General features: G+C 48.8%; 2 protein-coding genes across 2 annotated transcripts in view; both read left to right on the top strand.

Annotated features, from left to right (window-relative positions):
• LOC133208138 (sodium- and chloride-dependent GABA transporter 2) overlaps window positions 1–2263 on the top strand; it is a 29549-nt gene extending 27286 nt beyond the window's left edge. The window contains exons 13-14 of the mRNA XM_061345789.1: window positions 413–583; window positions 1754–2263. Of these exons, the coding sequence (XP_061201773.1) occupies window positions 413–583; window positions 1754–1873 (291 nt within the window). The 3' untranslated portion in view covers window positions 1874–2263. The remainder of the gene's footprint in view (window positions 1–412; window positions 584–1753) is intronic.
• A 6383-nt stretch (window positions 2264–8646) lies between these two features.
• LOC133208140 (sodium- and chloride-dependent betaine transporter-like) overlaps window positions 8647–24736 on the top strand; it is a 39031-nt gene continuing 22941 nt past the window's right edge. The window contains exons 1-5 of the mRNA XM_061345790.1: window positions 8647–8705; window positions 17834–18030; window positions 21676–21810; window positions 22944–23084; window positions 24200–24287. Of these exons, the coding sequence (XP_061201774.1) occupies window positions 17838–18030; window positions 21676–21810; window positions 22944–23084; window positions 24200–24287 (557 nt within the window). The 5' untranslated portion in view covers window positions 8647–8705; window positions 17834–17837. The remainder of the gene's footprint in view (window positions 8706–17833; window positions 18031–21675; window positions 21811–22943; window positions 23085–24199; window positions 24288–24736) is intronic.

Raw genomic sequence — 24736 nt, forward strand, 5'->3', positions numbered from 1 at the left:
AAGATGAGCTGTGGGAAGAAGATGGGCAGAGCTGAGCGCCTCTGAGATGTAGATACCCATACATATATGGAGGGATGTGAATACGTACACAGGGTTATGTGACTGGTACTATGGGAATATGTTGTTCTGTGTGTAGCTTTGGTGGCCAGGCGTGGGGCTAAGCAATGGGGAGAGGGGTCCATCTCAGCAGTGACAGAGGTGTCTGGGGGGGTGAGGTTCTTGCTGCTATGCCCAGTGCTGCATATGGGGCTCTCCCAGCAAAGCTTGCTTGACTGGTGTCTCCTCTGTTGCTGTCCTGGGGAGCTCTTTGTCACCATGGGGCTCTGTGCAGGCATGAACTCACCAGGATCTCTCTTGGCTCATGGTGTTGATTTTCTTGCTCTTTTTCTCTTGGTCACTTCTATCTCTCCAGGCAACTTTCCTGTTTTCTCTGATCAAATATACCCCACTGACCTACAACAAGAAGTATGTGTACCCATGGTGGGGAGACACCCTGGGCTGGCTGTTGGCCCTCTCCTCCATGGTGTGTATCCCTCTCTGGATAGTCTACAAGCTCTCCACCATCAAAGGCTCCCTCAGAGAGGTGAGGCTGGTGCTCTGGGATCAGGGCATGGGCTCTGCTTCTGTGTTGAAGTCCAGACTCGCAGGGGGATAATCTGTGTGTGGTAGGTTAATTAGCAGGGAGTCTAGAATAAACCAATTTAATGAGTGCAATGCTATAACAGACTTGGTTTTTTAAGCTCTGCCTGGCTGAACGACTGCTCCAAGCTGGCTGTTGCCCCTTGGCACCCTTTGCTCATTGCTTCTGTCTCTTTGCAAGCACCATTAGGAAAATGTTCATTAGATGGAGAGGATAAAGTTGATCTCTAGTGCCTTGAGTCAGCCTAGTGGCTGCCCTTGACTGAGGCTTGAGGACTTGCTCTGGGGATGTTCCAGATCCCATGAGCACTGTGAGCAGCTGAGTTCCCCAGTCTGTGTTAAGGTCATAAGGGGTGAATCACCAGGAGTTTGGAGTTTTCATTGCAGCCTCGGTGTCCTGGGGCTGCCCAGCTCCCAGAGCTGCTGTGATCCATTGCTGGCTGCCCTGGATGTGCACTGGGAGGCCAGGGAGCTGGCAAACCAGATGTAGCTCCAGGCAGGCACCACATCCCTGCCATGGCTCACCGTTTCACGGGGAGGTTTCACACAGTCCTGAACCCCCAGGATCCCACCCGTTCTCTGCCTTCTCCAAGTGCTCAGGAATGGGTGTGATAGCAATGGGCCCCTCACCTCTGCATCCAGCACAGACAGGGAGGAGGGGGCACAGCTGCAGGACCATGGAGAGGGCCATGCTGCATAGTGTAGCGTGTAGCTCCTTATGCAATTGCTGCCCTAGCTGAAGTCAAACCTATGTGCACAGGGTTTCCCTTTGTAGTCTGTGCTGATGGAGGGGATGACCGGGACCTATTTGGGCACCAAGCTTTCTTTGGACCGCTTTCAAGCCCTTGCCTGAAGTAAATGGAGAACAGTTTCCTAATGTGTCTTGGGTATCTCACGTGCTCAGTGCTTGTCTTGGGACAAGTGACTGGTTAGAAGATGAGTTTATCCCCCCAGGTTTCTGTAGTGCTGACCGTCCTTAACTGGGACATCTCTGGCATTTAGGGACCAGCCCTGCAGCCTTACCTGGCTGTCTAGATGACACTCATGGTTGGAAGGGAGGGCTCAGGACCTTTTGTCCTTGCAGCTGTGTTCAATGCCTGTCTTTGCCTTCCAGAGGCTTCGCCAGCTCACCTGCCCACTTGAGGACTTGTCTTCCAGGCCAGGCATGAGACAGCCCCTTCCCTCCACCAGAGCTGACCTCCTGATGTTGACAGAGCTCGAATCTCATTGCTAGGACCAGTGGGGGCTCTCCCTCTCTTCCCCCAGGATGGTTTCTGTACAGCCTTAACCACCTGCTGGATAATGCAAGGATTCTTCACTTGCCAAGGAGAGAGGGATTTCTGGGCTGAGATCCCTTCTCTGGAAGATTCAAAGGGCTGAGGAAGAGGCTGCCATGGAGATGGTCTGTGTGGAGTTAGCAATGCACCTTAATCCTCTCCCTGGAGAGGGTTCTGAAGGAGCAGATCAAGCACTGGTGTTCCTGAGCATTCCCAGCCTGCTGGTGGGCAGAAAGGAAGAACTGATCCTGGAGTGGAGAGTGTCAGAGAGTCTCAGAGGCATGGCTCTGGTGTGGACTTTGGGAGCTTCTCCATTCATTCCATTAAATCCTTGTTTTTCCCGTCTAGATCTGCTCTGTCTCAGTTTTGTCTCACCAGCATCTCTTGATCAAGGCATATTAGGCAGGATGTGTGTTAATGGGGCTGTGCTGGGCATTCAGGTCTGGCTCTGTTGCAGTGGCGCATCAGTACGGGAGGGTGGCCAGAGGAGAGGAAGCTCAGTGAGGATAGGAAGGAAAACAGGGAACACTAGTTTGGAGGCCCCTGCATGTGTTATGCCTGGGTACCTGGATGCAGTGGTGAGTGCAATGCCACCTTCTGCTGGGGCCATGGCCAGCCAAAACAGTCATCTGGGTGTTGAGTCACAGGGCTGGGCCTGTCTGGGTTTGTGTTTTCTTCATGCAGGAGAAGGCTCATGGGAAACTCTCCCTCCTCTCTGCAGGTCTAGGTGTTTTTTTGTGCTGACTGCCTTCAGGTGCTCTGGAGCCAGTTGTTTTGGTTTTCTTGCCTGTGGAGGAAGAAAGCAGGATCTGCATCTTATCTCTATACACAGGGCCCCTTGCTTCCAGGCTGTTCGGGTAAAAAACAATACAAACATCAAAGAGCTTGTGCTTTAAGTGCTGTAGCCCCAGCATCCGAGGAGGGCAGCCAGAGGACACCTAACCCCGGGAAGCTGGGTGGCTCCCAGGAAACCCTGAGGAAAGCTGGGGAGCTGAGCGAGGGGTCGGCAGGCTCTCGGCTTCCCGGAGCGCACACGGACACGGGTGGGCACCGTGTCACAGCTCCGGGTGCCGCGGGAAGAGGCGAATTAAAGCAGTCCGCGCCGTTAGCCACAAGGTGGCCCCAGGACCTCACCGACCGTCGACGCCGGACCCGGTCGCCCCTTCGGAAGGGGCCCTGAGCCGCGGGCTGTGCTCGCACGGCCAGGGTTTGCCCATTCACTAGGCTTGGGCCGGGGGTGAAATCTTCCTCTGGGTAGCCATGACCCGGCCATTCCTATCCCCCCTCTCTCCTTGTCCTGTTGAGGTTTTCTTGTCTCTGCAGTGAGCTGTATCCAACAGGGATTTGTGACCCTGGCTGTGGCATCCACTGGTTGAGATCTCCAGGCGATGCGAAGTTCTTGGGCTCAGTTTTCCCCAGTTTAATGTTGGAGTCTGGTGGCTTAAGATGGAAAATAGGTTGATGGTGGGAAAGGAGTATGAACCTTCACTTACGGAAACTGCGGCACTCTGATGAGCACCAGGTACTGAGGGGTTTGCTGCTGGGAGGATTTGTGATGTGCAGGTTTAACATCCAGGAGGGATATCCAACTGATTTGTGGTTCTCTGGGGCTTCACTGGCTCTTCTTATTTCCAGCCTGTTTTCCCTTTTCCTAGTGTATTTTCCACTGGGGCAGATTGGTTTCTATGGTGTGTGCACAACCAGGAGTGAACCCCTGTGGTCAGCCCTCCATCTCCCCTGTGGTACTGGCTGGTAGGAATTAAGTGAATGGAGTTCAATACAGAAGGGCTTTTTTTCTGTTGGAGTTTTGTGTGAATCATATTAGCAGCTCCAGCAACAGATATTTTTATTCATGTAATTCTAACCTTAAACAGAATTATACTTTAATTTTCCAGTAATATCTATGAGAGGTATGGCCCACTGGGAAGATATTATAACCCTAATAGAAAACACTAATTGTCCGCAGCTATCTCCTGAATATGGCTGATGTAGAAAGTCTGCTCAGCTGCATCTAGGCAAAGTGAGAGTCTGCTGAGAGGCTCGTGTCTTGTTTAGTTTCAGAATAGTCTGGTGTCCAGTCAGCTGGGCATGTGGTATATCGATCTGGTTATGCATGAGCCAGGAAACCTCCCAGGCCTGTGTTCCTATGTTGACCAATTGCTGAAAAGCTTCGGATGAGCTAGGCAGGTCAGTTAAGCAGGAAAACCAAAGGTTTTGCTGGGTACACTTAAATAAAAGTCTTATATCTGATAGGACTTTAAGATACTGGATAGGACTTTAAGTACTGGAAGATAAAGTACTGGGACCAGTGCCACCTGGCTTGAAATACGAATTAAGTATATTCTGTATTGCTCCTTGAGAAGGTTGATGGACTAAATCTACAATTAATACATTTGAGACTTACAGATGTGGCATTTCTCACGGCACTTTTTAAGACTCCATAATTAGAGGGGATTTTGGTGAAAAAAAGAATATGGTGATTTGGGAATAGGTGATTGGTCATCATTTGGAATACATTGAAAGGGATTTTCATTGCATTCAAGATAAGCCCAGTACTCCTCCTCTTGCAGTCTGTGGAAGGCTCTTGCCAGTCTGATGTCCTTTAGGCAGGAGATGTGTGGGTGCTGGAGATTTCCCAGCTTCAAAATCTAAAATGTGCAACTTAACCTGAGGATTCAACTCATTATTTTCATGAATGGTTGGGGTTGTTTTGGTTTATTTCAAATGAGAAATTGACATAAAACTAAAAAAGTCCCAGATTGTTAGTTCCTGGAAGGATGACTGAGGTTTCTGTCCATGCGTCCATGAAAACCAGGCTCCGCTTTTCCCATATTGCAGTGCTTACATCAGTGGTGCCTGGGGAAGAGTCTCAGCCCCCTGACTGGGTATAGGTACTGTTGTCCCTGCCATCCCCCTCCATCGACAGAAGTGCATATAGGGCAGGAGAGAGACCTGTAGACCTGTGGAGCAGTATGCGTCTGCTCCCATGGGGAGGATCCCAAACCCCGGGGATCCCAACACATTCAACCAGAAGCCTTGAGAGATCTTTCTCCTTTTGCCTCTAATGGTATACAAGATAGTTTTCTGTGGCTATTGAACAATCATGCAGTGTGGGTCATGTTGCACATTTCAGTGACAAGAAAGGTGGAAGTGTGTCCTACAGGCCAGTGAAAATGAGTATATCCCTCAGAGAAGGATGTTTGGCTGAGCCCTCATCTGCTCATGTGGTCAGCAGCCTGCAGGATGGGGATCTGCATGCTGCAGATAAGGGAAGCACGTTTGGGGGAGCACTAAGATTGATTCAGGAAGTTGTTACTCGTTAGAAGTTACCAATGACTTGGTTACCCCCTTCTCCATCTGACCTGTCTCTAATTGCATCCCTTTGGACAGCAACATTGCGCTTCTCTCTCCCTGCTGACTGAACTTGCCCTTTGCAACCTTGTGCCTTCTGCACTGGTGGGATTTGCTATTACAGCAAATGTCCTATGTCGATGGGCTCAGCTGCCCTGAGGAAGGAGGGAGGGAAAGGAGCAAACAGGTGTGTACCCATGTACTGCCTTTTTAATGTGGCCCTCCTTGGTGTCTGATCAACAGCAAACATTGCTTGTAGACTCGGAGAGGCTGTTAGACCACAGATGTCTCCCCAGCATTGCTAATCCTTCCTTCTGACTGATTTTATTGCCCAGTGGGGTCCTAAGCCATTTGCCCTTGTTTCATCCTCTCCTTCACCAGGGATGCTATGGAATAGTGGGTGTCTCACCCTGTCTGTACTTCCAAACGTGGAGGGTCCTGACCGCCTCCTCCTCTCCAGGATCGGTGCTGCAGCTGCCAGAGCCCATCATGTGGGGCCTCTCTGGTGCTTGTTACTTTAGTGATGTTCACTTGTGATCAGTTACGCTGAAACTGCCATAGGAAGTCACAGGCTTACTTAAGCAGAAATTAGCCATAAACAGAAATTATATGAATGCCTAGGGGAAACCACTCTGCAAGCATAGCATTCAATCAGCAAGGCAAGTCCCTGACCTAAGTAGCGGTGGTGCTGTGCCCATGGGAGAACCAGCATTTCTTTAGTTCTGTTAGCAAAGGTGTCAAAGGGTTGGATTAGTCTGGACAAGCAAGGACAGTTGGGAGACCCAAATAATGGGAAAACCCAACGTTCACTCCAAGGAAAGAAAAGGGAAGGCAAAAAGGGAGGCAAGTTCCCAGAGCTCATTCCCTGTGCCAGCTGAGGCTGTGTCTCCTCTCCTTGGGCTTGCTTGCAACTCTGCATCCTGCCCCATAGTCCCTCTGTCAGCCCCTGTGGGAACCTGCCTCTGCCTGGGAAAATGGCAAAGGAGGATGCTGTGCTGTGGGGAGACCTGCAGTGGGGTTGCCATGTCCTTCAGCAGCCCTGTTCTACCTACACAGCCATGCAGCCCATGGTGCCTGCTCAGGGGCTGTCTCTGCCAGTGAAGGTGGCAGCCAGTGGTCAGGTATGTGTCACCCCTTCCCTTGCCTTCCCTCCAGGGAAGGTTACTTCTGTGTTTCACTCAGTCATCACACCAGTGCAATTCCTCATGTGGAGGCAGCTGCAGTGGGATAAAGTTGCCCCATACCTGCAGCAGGATTTGAAACCACTGAATTATTGCCTGGTGAGGCTCTCTGAAGCCTGAGTGTAACTTCTGGTACCTTCTGGGCTGAAAAACAGAAATAGCAGCCTTTCTTTTCCTGCTGGAGAATGATTTTTGCACATTGCTGGATGAAGTTTTCATTTAGGTTGACTTTCTTCTTCTTTTACCTTAATGTCACAGGTCATTTCCCATCTACAGTTCTGTAAAAATATGTGATATTCCTGCAAAACACTTCAGTGTGGATAAATCAAGTTTTTAGGTCAGCTCTGCTTACCTAAGCTTATCTCAATCCCCTTTTCATATCTGGATAACCTCTACTGCACCTTTTCCTCAGCTGTGCTGGGTCACACCAGTCCTCTGTGGCATGATGGGCAGCAGCACTGTCCTTCATTAGCAGGGATGGAGGCAGTGCAGAGCCTGTGTTGTGTAGCCAGCACAAGATGTTCACCTTGCAGTCTTTGAGGACTTCAGTGATGGCTCCCAAATGGTAGAAGATGGAGACTGCCTGCTCTGATGTTGATCCCAGCCCATATAAAGGAAGATTTCTTTGGGTATGGGACCAATCCTCTCAACCAGCTCAGAAGGTAGGTGAAAGCTAGGGCTTTCAAAAATGGCATGTTTGGAAAGTTTAATCCTGGATTAATCCTCTACCCCCTTGCCCTCATTGCCTGAGTAGGGCCTCTAGGGCAGAGCTGGGATGGCTCAGAACTCCCTGTCCCTGGGGACGTCCACCCTGAGCTGCTCTGCACCCTCTTTGCACTGCCCAACAATGTGAGACCGGCTGCCCCCAGTGTCAGCTGGGGTAGTAAACTCCCCCAGAGTAGAAAGAGTCATTTTTCCAGCACTGGCATCAGTGATTTATCCTGATGATCCCACCAGGAACAAGGGTGACTCACGCCATGCACATCTCCATCGTCACTTGCCCCCAGGGCAATCCGGTGTGCTCTAATGTGATCTGCTTCACTGGATTCTAGCATCATGGGAGGATTCCAACGAGGGACAACATTAAAAATGACCTTTTAAAGCACACAGGCATGCAAATTTGCCACTTCCACCATGTGGGAAGTCAGCTCCCATGTTGCCTGCTGAGGGTGCTGGGGATGCTCATCTGGTGAGCAGTTTGGAACATGTGCTGGATGTGTCCTAGCTTCCATCCCATGTGCTGCTGTGGTTTGACCACATGGATGTGGGAAAAGTTCAGTAGGAATTTGGAGGCACATCAACAGGCAAAGCAAAAGACAAAACAGTAATGGCAATTAATATAACATTTTTAGGGATAAAATCTGAGCTGAACTGTCTTGAGGGAATAGGAAATACGGGAATGTCTACTGCTGGTATTGGTCATAGAAGCCCTGGAAAAGTGCATTGGGCTGAGATGCATACAGAGAAAGGTGCCAGGGCAAAGGCACAGGGGGACTGCTCACTTCTAGTGAGCATACAGGCATCATAAAATAAAGACTGTCAGTATCTCTCCCTGCTGACAGAACTCAGTCCTTAGGAGCTGTGTTTGCATTCACAGCGCATGGCACAGGCATGGAGGGGTCTGCATGAGCCTGGGACAGACATCCCACCTCCACCTGCTCTATGCCTTTTGTTCCACCTGCTTGATGGTGTTGGTGAGCCTTGAGCTTGGCTTCTGAAGAAGGTTTTGTGTAGTGGTCCCTGGAGATGGAGATGATCCATTCTGCACATTTGCAAGATGATTTGAAGGATGCCACTATCCCACTAACATGCTGGTGAAGGATGTAAGCTAGCCAGCTTGGGCCATGCTGTGGGGTCTGCAGGGGAAAGCTCCCTCCTGATGAGGCTGGGAGGACCTGGAGTCACTCTGCTGGCTGCTGGGGTTGATCTTTGCAAACTTTGGGCCTTCCCCCTGCCTGACCATGGCTGCTTTCTTTTCTTGCTTTACTGTCAGGGCCACAGTTCAAGGTCTGGAGAGCAGTATGTTGTAAGGGAGCTGGGGAGAAAGTTCTGCCGCCCCGATACACCTCCCTTCCCATCGTCCCACCACCTGCACCACCTACATGTGAGCTGGGTGATAGTTTGGTGGAGGGAGCTGGTGGAGGGGAGGGACGGGAGGAGGAGAGAGGAGAGTCTTTGTCTTAACTCTTGCTGTCTCTCTGCTTGGAGTCCAGTGGACGGGACGGGCTTGCCTGGGGTAGACCTGCACTGGATTCAGGTGAGTTGAGTGTTTGATCACTGAGTAGATCTGGTTGGAAGTGTGTGTGTGTGTGTGTCACGCTGGGAGTGCCGGTGTCTCTGGCCCTCCTGCCGCCAACTGCTAAGCACCGGCTGCCTACTGTGCTGTGGGGAGTGGGCCTGTAGATCTGCAAAGGAAAAAACCTTCCCAACATTAAGTAAAGGAGGAGAGAGCTGGAGGATGGAGAGCAAATAAACAGTTGGATTATCTCAGTGAAGAGGTTTTTCTTTCAATGGTTCGTAAAGGAAAGAATGAGTGATGATGCTGCTAAAGGCTGCAAGGAAGCTGCAGAGCAAGGGGGTGTCTGAAGGATGAGTAATCGGTACTGGAGGCTGCAGCAGCAGAGGGAGAAAAGGACTTGGACAGCAGAAAGATTGAGAAGATACATGAAAGTGGGCCAGGAAGGGATGGGGGTGAAGGACAGTGATGGCTAGGTGATAATAGGTATGGAAGGGAAGGTGGTGGGGGTAGGGTAGACTATAGGCATCTCAGCTCCTGCAAGTATAAGGTGATGACTCTCCTTCTGCGCTGTTCTGCAGAGGTGCTGGCCCTGGCCCAGGGAGCTTGACTTGGGGGCTGCAGCTCTAAACGATGTGCTTAGGAGTGTGCTCCTTGTTCTTCTTGCCTTAGAGGCTTCACCAAATTTGTTCCTGTGTAGGAAGGAGACAGTGAGGCAGCACATTTTGTGCATGTGCTAAACTCTGGGGATCTGTGGGCATATTTGTGAACAAACCCAGGCAGAGCACATAGGGGTTTCATAACACTTGATCTGTGTTTCCTTAAATCAACAGTGCTTTTGAAGTAATCACTACTAATCAGGGCTTTCATCTAGTGCCATTGGAAATGCCATTGCCCCAGTTTTTCCTCTTTGACAGCTGCTGATATGAGAGCCTGAACATTGGACCTGACCTCTGCAGCTCTGCAACAGCCCAACTCTGCTGGATTCCTGGGTGCAGATGTGGTCCTTGAAGAGGGCAGGCTAGTGACCCCTGCACCTTATCTCTTCCTTGCCTGTGCTCCTGGGCAGGGCTACAGGAAAGATTTGGTACCCTGGGCTGGAGATCACCCACCTTTTGGAGGGTGCGGATGGGATGCAGTCCCACTGCATTGCAATGCAGTGTTACAGCAGGCACTGTTAGGAAGGGGTTACAGCACTGCTGGAGTCATAGTCCACACACACGCCTCTGCCTGTCCTGATTTCACCTGATGTCCTGTGCACCAGCTGGAGATGGCTAAGCCTGCCCAGGGTCAGACAGATAGATCTCTGCTCGCACCTGAGCAGGATTTGGGGTGCTGGACTCCCTGAACAGGGAGCTCAGTGCGTGGATGACCATGTCAGGGAGCCTGTGTGGCACTGCTCTGTTGCTCTGGTGATGGCTGTGCGCACACACCTGGGCTCTGCCAGATAAACTGTTGGCTCCCTTCATGTTGCATGCTGGGAGGCATAAGGTAATGTGTCATGCCATAACCTCATCTGCCTTTTGGGAAAGTTGTGCTTCAGTACTCTTCCCCCATGCTCCCCGTTTCTCACCACTGATAGCAGATGCCCACAGGCTGTGCTTTTGGGAGGTTAGTCCGGTGTGCCTGCCTGGGGGAGTTTAGCTAAACAATGCCTAGAGCAGTGTGATGCCAAATCCCCTGCGCTGCTCTCCCGCCTCCAAAACAGACTTTTGGAGACGTTTGCTACCTCTGCTATCCCGCCCCAAAGCAGCAGCCGCAGGGAAGCGACTGCAAGGTTCAGGTTTTAGGGGCAGCACAAGTTAGGATTCTTGTGCAGGCTTGCAGAGGGGAGCTGCTTTGCTGCCCATCCTTCACTCACCCTCTACCCTCAGGCTGACCTGTGTCTGCAGCCGGTGGCAGAGCCGCAGAGCTGGGGGCTATCAGCCTCCCTCCCCTCCCCTCCCCTGCCCTGCCTAGGGCTGTGGGTGGCGTTCCTTGTTCTGGGCGAGGAGGCAGCCCTATAGCCACCGTGTCCCCTCGTGTGGACTCTGCCCTGGCCCTGTGGGGCGGCTGCTGGCTGCACCGCAGGTCGCTGCCCCGCCGTGCCCCTGCGGCGCAGCGTTCACCCCTGTGCCGTTCACCCGGCCCGGAGCTGTGCTTGTGCATCCCTCGGCTGTGCGCAAGCACCTCTGACGCAGCCTGCGCACCTCTGGCCACCGGGTGAGTGGCTCCATGGGGCCAGCCGGGCTCTGCGCCCGTAGGAGACCTGTCACTGTGGTGCTCCCAGAGAAAAAGGTGGATCGGCTCCTGGCTGCACGCTGTGTGCAGTGGATACAACCGGAGTACGGGCTGAGCGGTGGCTTTGAGAGTATACTATTTGATGCAAAGGCTGCTTTCTGACCTATTTATGCCCTGCTTATGGGCTGCATCAGTTAGTCTTTTTTGTAGGCTGAAGAAAGAAACCACCTCTGTGTTTCTGTAGCTGAGAGCAGGGATGTGAGCCACTGACCGACAGAGACTGAACTGGCACTGAGAATAGCAGCCTACACTGCTTTTAGTGAGGGGTTTGCCACTGATCGTCTGAAGAGTCCAGGCGCCATTAGGTACTTTTGAGGCTTTTCTGTCCTGACAGCAGAGGACAAGGCAGGAGCCATTGGGTCCCCTTCTGAGCAGGGGGGGGGGGGTGTGTGTAATCTGAAGGATGATGCTCTATAATCCCTGCAGCCTATATCAAAGATGTACATGTCATTAGTGAACTCGGAGTGGCTCCTTATCTCACTCTTACTGGTGTCAGTAAGCAAACATTAACTGCAGAAGTGTTGCTCTTATTTCATGTTGAACATGTAAGCAGGATCTGGTCCTTGTAACAGCCTCCTGTGTCCCATGCACCTTGCTGAACAGATGCTTTGGGAATGCCCTGCAGCCCACACAGCCTGGAAATTAACTAGAAGGAGTAAAGAAACCGACTAGCTTTCAGCAGCTTGAAGAGAAAGGCATTTTAATTCTGACTGCTGTCCTCGGGTTGATCAGTTTTTCTCATGCTGCATGTTCCCTTGCCTTTCTCCTTTTTGCAGCTGGAGTGAGCAGCTCTCCATCAGCAGCAGGTTTGGAAGCAGCCATGGTTGAAGCAGCTATCCCTGCTTACGTAGCTGCTCTTAAATCGGCTGGAAAGCACTTGCTTCTACTGCTGCTGTTTTCCTGTCCATCCTGCAGATACAACCGTATCACAGCAGGATATCCCCGTATTAGCAGCCCACACAGGCTGATCTAACAGGGTTTGTTCCTTAAGCTGTACCTTGGCACTGCTGTTCTTCACTGAGCCCTGATTTTCTGTCTCTGCTCCCAGAGCCACCCCTGCCATTGGCATGCAATGCAGGGTTTCATCTGCCGAGTAAGTGCTGGACCATATTGTGCAACCAAAGAATTTTCTGTGTCCTCCTGCTCCTCCTTTTGCAGCACAGCCCAGCCTGCTTCCTTTCTGATTCCACCTTAAATTGCAGTTTACATGCTTGGTTGCTGCTTGTTTCAAGATGAGACCGAGAACTACAGATGCAGTGCAGACGTCTGCATTGTCCCCTGCAGTTCTGCCTTCTTCAGCTCAGGCAGCACCCGAGTATCCCGAGGTGCTTTAAAACTTTGCTCCCTCTAATAAGTGCTATTGGCTACTTTTAAATCGTATCTCTATTCACTGTTCTTTCACTGTTCTGTCCTGAAATTATCCTCTTCTCCTTTGCCTTAAGATAAAACAGCAGAAGATGTCAAACAGAGGATGTTAACTTCCCAGCAGTAGGAGCTTCTATGTGACAGTAGTTGGGAACAGGCAGTAAGTTTGTGGGAAGGAAAGCTTTAGGAGCATCTCTAATGGCTTATTCCTCTGGTGCCAAACCCCTAAGAGGCTCGCTCTCACCTTTCTCATGTTCTCTTGTTTCTTTTATCACTTGAGCAGCCCCGAATAAGCCCTTTTTGCTCTGGAAGAGGCTGAGGATACCACCGTGTTTTGCTTTCAAGGGACACTTTCATTCTCTCTTTTGCTGATTCCTTCATTCCACCATTTAGTCACAGCTTCTTCCCGAATAAAGCTGATAAATGCTGCTCTCCTGCATCTCTGCATTGTGCATTCACTGTATGCACACACCTGCTGGTGAGTGCCCATGGGAATTCAGAGTTACCCCTGGCTTTTCTTGCCTTTTTTGCCATACTTGAAGAATCCTATGGAGGCAGGTGTGGGAGAAACAGAGCCCAAAATCTGTAAGCAAGGGGAGACTGGGTACCTCACTAATGATGGAGAAGGGAGTTTGTTGGTGCGATCTGTGTTTAAGGCTCCTGCTCTTTTTCCAGTGCCTAGGGCAATCCAGGTGTATTCGTATTTTCTCAGCAATAACTCTAGTGGGGAAAAATGTGGCTACCTCTATGCACCAAGCCCCATACCATTTCAAACAGAGCTGCCTTTTGGCACTGGTCACAGAGGAAGCCCCCTTCTCTCTGTGGGGAGACAACAGGGTGCAGGTCTGCAAAGGATGCTCTAGGCCTGGAGAAAGGCAACCCCTCAAAGTGCTTAGGGTTGAAAATAAAGCGTGGCACTTCTAGAGGAGGCTGGAGAGGTCAGAGGGAGTTGAGGGGGCATCTTAACAGTTGGAAAATCTTTATGGCAGAAGGAAAAGAGGCTGGGGGCAAAGGAGTCGGAGGATTTTTCTCCAAAATCTGGTGCAGGAACAGCAGAAAATGTGCAGACAGGCAGCAAGAGACAAAGCCTTTTCTCTGAAGATGTGTGCTAAGAAGAGGGGCATCCAAAGGGAGAAGAAAATATCTGCCTGTCGGGGAGGATGTTACACTGTGAGGGGGCTGTGGCTGCTGTGGGAGAGCCAAATTGTTCCTAGCTGGAAACAAGAAGTTGTTTGAGTCCCCATCTGGCCTGAGAACATATAGGGCAGGGGCACAGTAGGATTAGATGTTCAGGAAAAGAGCCAGGAGGTGTGTGAATAGGCTTGCTCATAGAAACAGCAGGCAAAGCAGAAAGGGAAGTAGTGGGAATGTGTGATGCTGTGTGTTGCTTTGTTTGGGAAGGGAGAAGCTGAAGCTTGTGGCATGAAGGGCCAAAACTTTGGGCACCAGTTTAATCTACCACCTCTTTCTAGTTGCAGAGGTTTGCTTCTATTAATCAGGGTGCTTTCCTGATTGTATTCCTGATCATATCCCTGCATTTTCCTTTTTAAAACAGGAAAATGAAGCTACAAGTGCTGCATCTCCCCACATGGTCTGTGTTTGTCCCTGCCCTGTTCCCCATTGCAGTGTCCCAGCTTCTGTCCTCTGTGTTGACCTATTCAGGAGCCAGAGGAGAGGTGTCAAAGCTCTGGTCCAGGTGTCCTGAGATGGAGGTTTGCATTCAGTGCATTCCCTTCCTGAGGTTAGGTGAGAGGAGGCAACTCCTTGATTGTGATCTTCCCCCACCTCCATGTGTCAAACAGGTCTAACATATAAACAGGTAAACCATAGGCTGGCTCCTGGACCCACCTTGTATTGAAAGAGTAAAAGCGAAGAACTAGCTAAGTCCTCTCCTGTCAGCTTCTCATGACATCCTCAATAAGCTCAAACTTAAGCATCATTGTACTTGATAATGTGCCCTGGACTGCAGTAAATTGGAACGTGCCAAGGACTGTGACAGATCAAACACGTTTCATTAAGTATGTGTTATTTTTTTCTCTCACATTTGACAGTGCGTGGAGCTCTGCTCCTCTCAAAGACGAGGAGGCTGTGCTGCAGCATCTGAATGAACTGATTAGTTAGCTGGCAAGCCTTGCTGCAGGCAGGCAGTGGGGAAAGGGGCCTTGTCTGGGCTTTGGAAATGAGAAAAGGCTGGCGGGAGGACCTTGTCTTTCAACCTCCCGATCGAACCCAGCAGGTGAGCTAAGTGAAGGGGTCAGTGCTGGGACTGGGAGGACCTCCAAGCTGTTGGTGAGCTGCAGAGCTGCTAGCTCTGCATCAGCCAGCATGCAGGATGTATACCTTGAGTTCTGGTTTGCACCACCTTCTTTAAATGTGGGGTTAGAGGTCTGGATGAGCCTGTCAGAGGACTGATTCAGCTTCACATCCAAGTGTAGACCCACATATTGTTGTACTTGGTGGGCTTGGGGCAGTGCAGTCCATATGAGTAAATAGGTGCTTTCCAGCATATGGACCATAAAGGGCAAAGGCTGGGAAAAAAAAAGGAGGTTGCTTCTCTAAGTGCCCTGGCACATCTGCATTTGACACTGAAACTGATTGTCCCCACTGCAGTACTGCATATGTATCATAGAATCATAGAATGGTTCTGGTTGGAAGGGACCTTAAAGATCATCTAGCTCCTTGAACACTTACAGGATGGTGAAGCCACAACTTCTCTGGGCAACCTGTTCCAGTGCCTCACCTCACCCTCACAGTGAAGAACTTCCTCCTAACGTCTAATCTGAATCTTCCTTCTGTCAGTTTAAAGCCATTCCCCCTTGTTCTGTCCTTACATGCCCTTGTAAAAAACCCTTCTCCAGATTTCTTTCTTTTCCACATATAAGCCTTTATTGGAAATAACTCTAAAAAAAAAACCCTCTCAAATTTAATAGGGGACCAGAATCTTTCTGCAATGTTTTTTGAAGAGGCTGCTTATGGCCTGGAGTAAGGTCTTCACTGATCCCCAGTTGCCCTTCTCTGTGGTTTATGCTCCCCCTGTTCTCCTTGCAGTCCCCCTTACTAAAGGCAGTGTTTATGCTCTCATGGGATTCAGCTGCCTGCATTCAGAGTCCATGGAAATCTGCTGCTGATTTCAAAGTGAATAGGATGGGCCCTTCAGAATGGAGGCAGATTGGGGGAACAAAGTCTGTTGTTGCCCTGGGCATTTAGAGAGCAATTGGTGTATCAGGCTGTGAGATCTGGTTTCCTTTCTTTACTTGAATATCAGAGGAAGGAAACATGCCTTGTGCCAAAAAACTGCTACTGAGCTCTCAGCAGAAGTTGTCTTTTTGTATGCATGCATCTTTCTTTGCCCCAGGGCCTAATATATCCAGAGGGTTAGGATTTAGATAATTTCATTTGCGTTGAGCAACTTACAGAACCAAATGAGACACGGTGATAATGATGCTGTTTTACACGGAGGAAGTGCAAGCATAGCAAACCAGTTCTTTCTCCTCCTTTCCCCTTATCTCATTGAAAACTACACCCGCACAAGTGCCATGGTGTTTCTAGGCTGCTGGGGCAGTCTGATGTTAGGACTACACTTGTTCTTATTCCCAGCTAGGTCAGACTCCCTACTCCCCATGAGATGTCTCATACCCTGCTGCTAACCCAAGGAGAGATGACTGGAGAGGCACAAGGAGGGAGGGAAATTTGCCATCGTGGTCCTGGTGAGCCATCTTGATGCAGAAGGTTGATGGATGGGTCTGGTAGTCCTATCAGGTAGAGGACGTCAAGGGTGATGAGATCTTGCTCACCACTGACTTTCTGACTGGGAGAGGACCCAGGCCTGAGCAACTTCCAGAGCTGTGCTTGGACTTTGCCTGAGCATACCTGGGGCAGTGATAGAGTTCAGGAGTGTGGGTGATGCAGATTGCTGTCCCTGCTGCTCCCTGGAGATAAGGATGTTCCCATAGGAGGCACAGAAGGAATGATAGATGTGCTATTAAAAAACTATCAAACTGCCGGCAAACCTAATCTGTAAGTTAATGTGAAGGAACAAAGCCCCGATTTCTTAGCAATCTCAGATGGTGAGAATGGAAGCAGAGATGCTACTGCTTTGGAGAGGCTTGTTTCCAGCATAGTTTCCTAATGCCAACATGAGAATGTGTGTCTCTTGCTAATGCCAGTCACCCCTTCAAAAGCCAGCTCCTGCTCAGCAATACAGCCAGTGAGACGTAGCTAGAGTTAGGACTTCTCTGGCTTAGTTCATCATCTCCCCTGCTTGTCTTAGGTCTGTGCTTTCTGTTTGGCCTCACATGTCCATCCCTACCTCAGAAAACTTTCTTCTCATAACTAAATGCTCATAAACAATATAAAAATGTCGTTGAAAATAAGATTCAGTCTGGTTTGTGTGAATTCTAGCTGGATTTAAATTAACTAGCCAAATAAAGGACTTTGTGTATGGTAGAAAATTGTATCTTGTAACAAACAGCCACTAACTCTGCTTAATTAAGTTGATGCTAAACACATTCCAGGATTTAGTACGGACTGGAGAATGTCTTTCTTATACCACCCTAGAGGCTCAGTCGCATTCACTGTGTCTTCTCTAACAGTGACTTTGTTCCATGTTTCCAACGGCTGGGCTTTTTCCTACTAAGGTTTTCACTGCAATGGCTTGTCTAATCTCAGCATTGCTCAGACCTGGAACACCTCACAAGTATAAGGTCATTTTCCTCATCTCATGGGCTTTGTTTCTTTCCTCTGTATTTTTTGCAGGTTCAGGCAAAGGCATAGGATTCAGGCTTTGCTTGTTTGTGACTGAAGGGAGCCTGGGTCAAACAAGCATGTGTGTGCACTTGCCAATGTGGCAGGCTATATATAGTGTAACATGGTGTTCGGGGGGTCAAAAACGGTGCTTCTTGCAATGCCTTGAAGTATGATGGTAGGTTGTTCATTCTTGTTCACACTATTAATATGTAATATTTCTATCCTGCCCTCTGAAGCCATTCCAGGAGACAGTTGCGTATAAAGCACACAAGGAAGGGGAACTCCTGCCCACAACCCCCACTTCACCTCCAGCTCCTGTTCTCTTCATCCGAGCTGTTGTTTTCCAAGTCCTGGCTGAGTTTCCAGCAATGATGGAGATGCATTTAGTCAGGGTGCAGAGGGGCAGATAGAGGTGCACCAAGGCTGGTGTTCAGGGAAGGATGAGGAAGAGGACAGTGGGAGAGAAGGGTGAATTCAGGGTGTCCAGCAAAGGATGGTGCAGGTGGATCTGCCTCACCTGGCAGAGTGAGGAAAGTGACCTTTCCTTTGCCCCTTCAGCACAGACTTTCTGTCTCACAGATGTAACTTTGGGAAAATGCTTTTGCTGATGCTGAAGAAGACATTTTCCAGAGGATGAGGGAAACTCACACTGATACTAGGAACACATCTGTTGTGATAACTGGTCCCGTCCCTCCTCTTCCCACATGTCCCACAGCAGCTCCCTACATCCCATACTCATTTCTTCCTCTATCCCACAGAGACATGACAAGAGCTGTGGCTAAGGAAGGAGAGCCCAATGGGGTCCTTGCAGCTCCCGAAGAGATAAAACAGGAGGAAATGGAAGAGAGAGGCCAGTGGAGCAGCAAAATGGAGTTTGTGCTGTCTGTGGCTGGCGAGATCATTGGTCTGGGTAACGTGTGGAGGTTCCCCTACCTCTGCTACAAGAATGGTGGTGGTGAGTTCACAGAATGCATGAATTGTCCTAGGTCTGCAGGCATGACAAGAGGTACATGTGTGCCCAGATCCATTTCTCCTATGCCTCATGTACTCCCACATGCCCTCATTCTCTCCTCTAGTAAGTTAGCTCCTGCCAAAGCCAGGAGGAATATAAACTGAGTGGTGAATCTCCCCATTGGCCACTGGTTCTCCAAGCACATCTCACAGGTATGAGGGCCAAACTGAACTTTAGTAACTCTTTAAGGCTCTTGGGCATCTTGAGAAACAGTTGATCTGAAACCATCAAATGCTATGAGTGGTCAGAAAGCCATCAGCAACCTTCTTCTGTAAAAGTCCTTTTTTCCTACTCTCTGTGTCACCCTCACCTCCCTCAGGCCCTTGTTAGAGAGGACAAAGGCTTTGATGGTGCTGGTATCCTTACCATGGCCTGATGCCTATTGGAAGGGCATTACTACCTCTTTCCCAGAAATAGTTATCCCAGTGGTCAATCCACTGCTAGTGAAACCTGTCCGCAGGAAATTTGTTCCTCTTCTTTTTTGCTTCTTGTGTCACTTTCCTTTTCCAATAGCACTGCAATAAGGTCATTACATAGTTAAAAACTAAACTTTCTCATAACAATAAGATGAAACTGGGAAAGAGGAAGGTAATAATTGACTGTCACTAACTTTTCTTGGTGAATTGAAATCTAACTTTATAAAAGAAAAAGATGAATAATAAATTACATGTCACATACAGCAATAACTTCTCTTTTGTTCTCGTTCTCTAGAGACACCTTGAAATAATGCTTTGGGACTTGCATGTTCCCCCTGCTTTAAACTTCCTTTCTCTGCAGACCCTGACACAGAAGCCTTTCTTTCCCAAGCTGCTCTGAGCTTTCAGCAATGGATGAGTTCATTCCAGGTCTACCAAATTCCTGTCCCCTGTGCTGCTGCTGGAGTTTATCCAAATCAAGCAGGACTCAGTACAGTATCTCCTCTGAACCAAATAGGGGTTGGATAAAAGGATGGTTAAAGAAAATGGAATTGAGTTTTTCTTGAACCTGCGATGATTTTTAGCACATCCTCCAGTTTCCTTCTCTGACGTTTTGATGATAGGCACTGGAAGCACCAAAAGCAAGTCAGACTGGCACAGGTTAGTAACCACTTGTGGTGCGCCTGATTGAACAGCCCATTCTGCAGTAACACTTCAGAGAAGTCATGGGTTTTGCATGGAAAATTTCTTCCTGAGCTCAGATGATATCTTTGCATAGTTTATGCCTATGGTAACTGGTTCAGTAGTCCATGCAATTTGTATGCTAATTAGTGTAAGTGAAAAGGCTACTTTTGTTCATTTTAGATATCTACTGAATAAATTTATACTTTTTTTTTTCAATTAAACTACTCTGGAGTATCGAATATTGATATTCAGAGGCCAACAAGGCTAGGCTTGGGAAAGATCGGGATGGGAGAGCCCTTCCCTCACAGCTCAGACACTGCCTTTGCAGAAAATATGCTGCTATTGTAGAAGGTCATTCTTCTCTCTAGGGCTCTAGGGAATCAGATGGCAAACCAATTAGTACAGGACAAGGCTCTGTGTTTCCCATGACACTGAAATATATTCTCACCATTGGAAAAGTCCTTGAGAATGCAAAAAAGGGATTTTCCCCACCTTTAAATCATAGAATCACAGAACGGTTTGGGTTGGAAAGGACCTTAAGATCATCTAGTTCCACCCCCCTGCCATGGGCAGGGATGCCTTACACTAGATGGAATCATTGTTGCGAGCGCCCCCCCCCCCCCCAACTGGTTATTGCTGTCCTGTCACCTTTCTCCACCTTTTGATGTACTGAGATGATTATAAAGCTGTAAAGACAGATATCATAACTGCGCTAACTTGCCATAAAGCAACCAAATGTAAACTTGTCCATGGTTGCACGTTCAAATTTAATCAAATTGCTCAGCATCCTGACCTTGTTATTGACTCATAAGCAAAGGGGGTCTGTTTCTGGGGGCTCTTCTCAGGGCTGAGTCTCCTCTAGAGGTACAGCAAACTGGGGAGGTGATCACAACTGGAGTGGCTGCTGGTAACTACTGTGAAGAGAAGGTTAAAAAACCCAAGGCAATAGAGACGTTTTTTAGAGGTCATTACTCAGAGACCAAACTGGATCAATCTCTGGGACAAATGGTATCAGAGGAGAAGGTCTGAGACCTGCTGAAAGGCTCATCTGTGTGCAGGATAACAAAACTCTCTGCAGATTTGGCATTACAGCACCGAAAGCAGCAGCTGCCTCTAGCTCAGCATGTGCTGTTCCCATTCCCTGCCCTGAAAACCTGGACTGATGCTGTGAATCAGCATCCCATCCTCTGGCCCCACGTCCCCTGCAGATACAGCACAGCTGTGTTTCCACAAGGAAAGTTGGATTTTCCTTGTTATTGCTGGCTTAAAAACAAGGGGAAGTATTCCTAGTTGATAATTGTGATGGGAAGGAATTTCAGTGCAGATGCCTGTGCTGGCAGGGGAGGAGAGGGCTTGGGAGACAGTGTCTACCTCTGCTGAGAAAGGGGGCCCTCATCTTGGTTCAAACAGCTGAGATGCTCTCCAGGCAATGGTGGTGGGAGGTACTCATGACCAGAAGTTTACTGTATGGGGTGGCAAGACCTTAACAGTTGTTCCAGTGCGAAAGGCAATGGCATTGGCCTGTTTGGAAGAGAGCAAAAGTGCAAAAACCTGCACTAATGATGGGGAAGAAAGACTGTGAGGCTGTAGAACAAAGGTCAGCATGGAAACTGTGATCTCAGGAGCAGTTTTTAAGCAGAACAGCAAAAACATTGGGTGTTTGAGTTTAGTAGAACCAAAAAGAAGAAATAAAAGTTTCAGACAACTGAACAGGGCATTAAACCTAATTTATTTTTTTTTTTCCGTTTTGGTTTGATTTTCTGATGCTTTGTTTTTGTTGGTCATTATTTCTGGAAAAAAACATTCTCTGTCCCTTGCCTCTTCCATTTTATCGAGGATTATCTGAAGGCTATTTCAGACTGACTTCTTTTAAGACATTTCTCTATATTTTGATAAAAAAATTGAATTTGAAGAGAGAAGTAAAACTTTCTCATTTTGAAAATGCTGGAGGGATGCTCTGTTGCTCTTCCTTATTCTCATTGTTTTGGTGCAAACTGCTTTTCAAATTTGATGTGAAATGCATTTCAAGCAAATTTATATTCTAGCAACTGTATTACTTATCAAGAAATGTCACCAGCCTCCAGGTTTGTATCCTCTGGGCAAGTGGGAGTTTGCTGTGACTCCCAGGAAAGGCAAAGCAAATGTGGTTATGTGAAACAAGGGCTCCTTTTGCTTCGCCTGACTCCTGCTGAAAGAGGAGTGAAGCAAGGACTGTCTTTTCTTATCCCCTTCCCTGACTACTCCTAGCCTCTAGGTTTTGGCCAAGACCAAATGCAGAAGTACTGCAATAGCACAAGACAGACCATGCTTGGTATTTTTTCCAAGTGATGATGGTGTTGGAGACCTTGGGGTTTTTAGCAGAGGTTGTGCAGTTAATTCAGAGATTTTTTGCTGTTTATCTAGCTGATTCCAGCTGTGACCTGGCAAGGGGTCGTGGGGATGAGGTTTTAAAGAGGTTTCTTAGGCAGCATCTTACCCCTCTTTGCAGGAGCCTTCCTTATCCCCTACCTCATCTTCCTCTTCACCTGTGGGATCCCTCTGTTCCTCCTGGAGACGGCGCTGGGGCAGTACACCAGCCAGGGAGGAGTCACTGCCTGGAGGAAGATCTGTCCCATCTTTGAAGGTAAGTCAAGTTCCTGGAATTCCTGGCAGCACTTTCTAACACTTCATAATGCAGAAACTTTTTTGGAAATGTTACTATTTTTTTCCCCTCTTTCTCCTTCATTCTCCCTCCCTTTTTCTCTTTCCATGTCTTGTTATCCCTCCTGCTGACTGCTGCATGTGCAGGAGCAGTGCCCTAATCACCCCATGCACAACTGAGGGTGTGGGATGCTGGCTGGTGGCTGTGCTGGTCCAGCTGAGCCACAGTCTCTGCTTTGAGATGCACAGAGACTGGGCAAGAGGAGGAGCAGAATGGCCAGCAAGCAACAGAAGGAGGTGGATGGAAGTGGCAAAGACCTCAATGTAGTCCCAGAGAAATACTGAAAAGAGAATGAGGAGGGCTGGCTGGCTTATGATGCTTTCCCTGCCCATTACTGTGCCCAGGGCTGCTGTGGCAGAATTCGCAGGCTGGTGTCCTGCAAACTAGGGCGGAAATTACAAACTTCCCACAGTGGTCTGATAGCCCAGCGTTGGGCTGGGGTTGTGGTTGAGGCACAGGTATGAGAACCAAGACTCCTAAGGCCCAGGAAAAGTCTCTTTAATGGCATTAATGCATTAATGAATCTCACATCCACAATTCTGCTGTCCAGAGGAGAGCTTATTACACCCACATTTTGCAGACAGCAATGAGCAGAAGCAGGGCTAAAGACCAGAGCTCAGCTTCTAAGTCTGTACTTTTGCCCCAGTGCTTTATGTATATCAGCTGTGAGAACACTTTTTGCCTGAGTCTTCCCAGAAGGAAGAAATTCCCCTACGTTTCTTTTGTTTAAAAGCTAGATCTGGCTTTCCTGCAGGAGAGGCAGTGTAAAGCAGGGATGTGGTAGCAGGGAGAATAAAGTTTACCCATCAGTGAAAGTTTTCCTCTCTGTTCACCATAGACCTGTCTAGAGATACCAACAGTGCTTCCTGCCTGCATGCAAAGTCACAAAATCCTTTCTGTTTCCCTGAGGTAGGTCTTCCCTTGTTCTCTAGTGAGCCATATGGTTGGTGCTACACCCTTCTTACCCTGGCATGGTCTATGTCTTTGGGGTTAAGCCTTATGTGTTGAGACTTGGTTGACAGCCCCATCCTCATCCCTTTTGCTTTCCTTCGCAGGAATCGGATATGCCTCACAAGTCATAGAGTGCTATCTGAATGTCTACTACATCGTCATCCTGTCCTGGGCACTCTTCTACCTGTTCAGCTCCTTCACTGTGGTGCTACCATGGGCCACCTGTAATAACCCCTGGAACTCAGGTACATCTTCCCTTGGTTGGCTTTTAGATCCATCTCAATTCCAAGAAATTACTTGGATTTTGTAGAAAATATTTTTTATTCATAACAGTTCCCTTTGTGCACTGAGCTTCTGGCTAAATCAGACTAAGCCTGCATGGGAGGATGTTGCCAGTACAGGTCTCCCAGTGCAGGAACCAGTAACACAGAGCTGTAAAGGCACTGTTTTTCTGGTCTAATCACATCCATACAGGCCTCTATACCATTATGGTGGCAGGGGTCTCATCTCCTCATGCCCACAATTCACAGAACTGTGCCCAGGACAAAAAACCTGGTTTTGGTTTTGTTCAAGGCACTTGGGCTGTGCCTGGGAAGGATGGGGTAGATGCACTGGGAAGAGCTTTGGTGGCAGCTCAGTTCCCTTCCTTTTCCTCTTGGGTCAGACAGTTAATTTCTGTGATGTATTAGATTTCTCCACCCTCTTGGGCCATTCACTCACAGCTTTCTCTGCCCCTTCACCCCAGCAGAAGTTGTCGGCCTTTTAAAGAATTGAAAGCCACAGATGTTCTTTTAACAGATAGAAGACTCCCAGCCACATCTGGGCTTCCCTGGTTTCCTGGTGGATTGTCTTTTGCTTGCCAAATGCAAGATGAGGTGCATTTCTTGGATGCATGGCCTCTCCTCTACATTTAGTAATTTCATGCTATGTGACAAGGTTGGGAATGAAGAGTGGAACATGAAGGCATCTGTGTGTAAGCATGTATATGCATGTGTAGGCAGGGAATAGTGAGTGGTCTGGGAGGAGAATGTGGTTTTCTATCCTGACGAGTGGCTATGTCTCAGTAATCCATATTTTGCAGCCATCTGGTTTACATTTGGCAGGGATTTGCTCTCTCCTTCTTCTCTTCCCTTCCCAAAGCCCTCTGGCTACTGCTGGATTGGGATTTGTAGCTGGGGAGAGCCAGAGCTTAATGAGATGCTTAATGAGATGCAAGAATTTAATGAGATGCTCTATAGCATGGGGAGAAGGATCTGTGTGTTGCCAGAGTGAGCATTAGGGTACAGAGGGGAAGAAACATCCCTCATGGAGGGACCTTGGAGATTTCCTCTGGCTTATCAGCTTCCTGTTCTTTTGGTAGATCTCTGTGTGGACATTCTGAACCGCTCCAGCCTGGACAATGGGACCTTGCCTGCAAACGCCACGTCTCCAATGATTGAGTTTTGGGAGTACGTGATCGTTTTCCCTCTGTTCAGGCTCCTCTGTCATCCAAATGCAGCAGCTATAGGACTATCCAGGTGGAGGGCTGTGCATCTCTCTAGAACCAAGCGAGGTGCCACATGTCAGACCCAAATGTGGGGAGCACAATGCACCAAGCTGCCAAGGAGTTTGGCACAGAACTCAGGAGCATGAGGACTAGATACAGCCCAAAGGCTGCTCATACTGTGCCTGCCTAAGGGTGCTTGTGTGCACACATGCACAGGCATGTTCCCTTTCTGGCACTGAAGTGTCTGGGTGATTGTGGCCCCAGAAAGAGGCACCAAGAAAAGATGAGGACTTGCTGTAAGCAGGACATACTTGTGATGGGTGTTGCAGGCTACTGTTGGCAGGCAAGCAGGAAAGGCCAAGGTAGACTGAACAGTTCGGTGCCGTGAAACAAAACGGGACAAAGCTGCTT

This window comes from Neopsephotus bourkii, unplaced genomic scaffold, assembly GCF_033783945.1.
Source record: "Neopsephotus bourkii isolate Nb327-2 ecotype Australia unplaced genomic scaffold, CSIRO-AGI_Nbou_v1 NB_244, whole genome shotgun sequence".
NCBI classification, from domain to species: Eukaryota; Metazoa; Chordata; class Aves; order Psittaciformes; family Psittacidae; genus Neopsephotus; species Neopsephotus bourkii.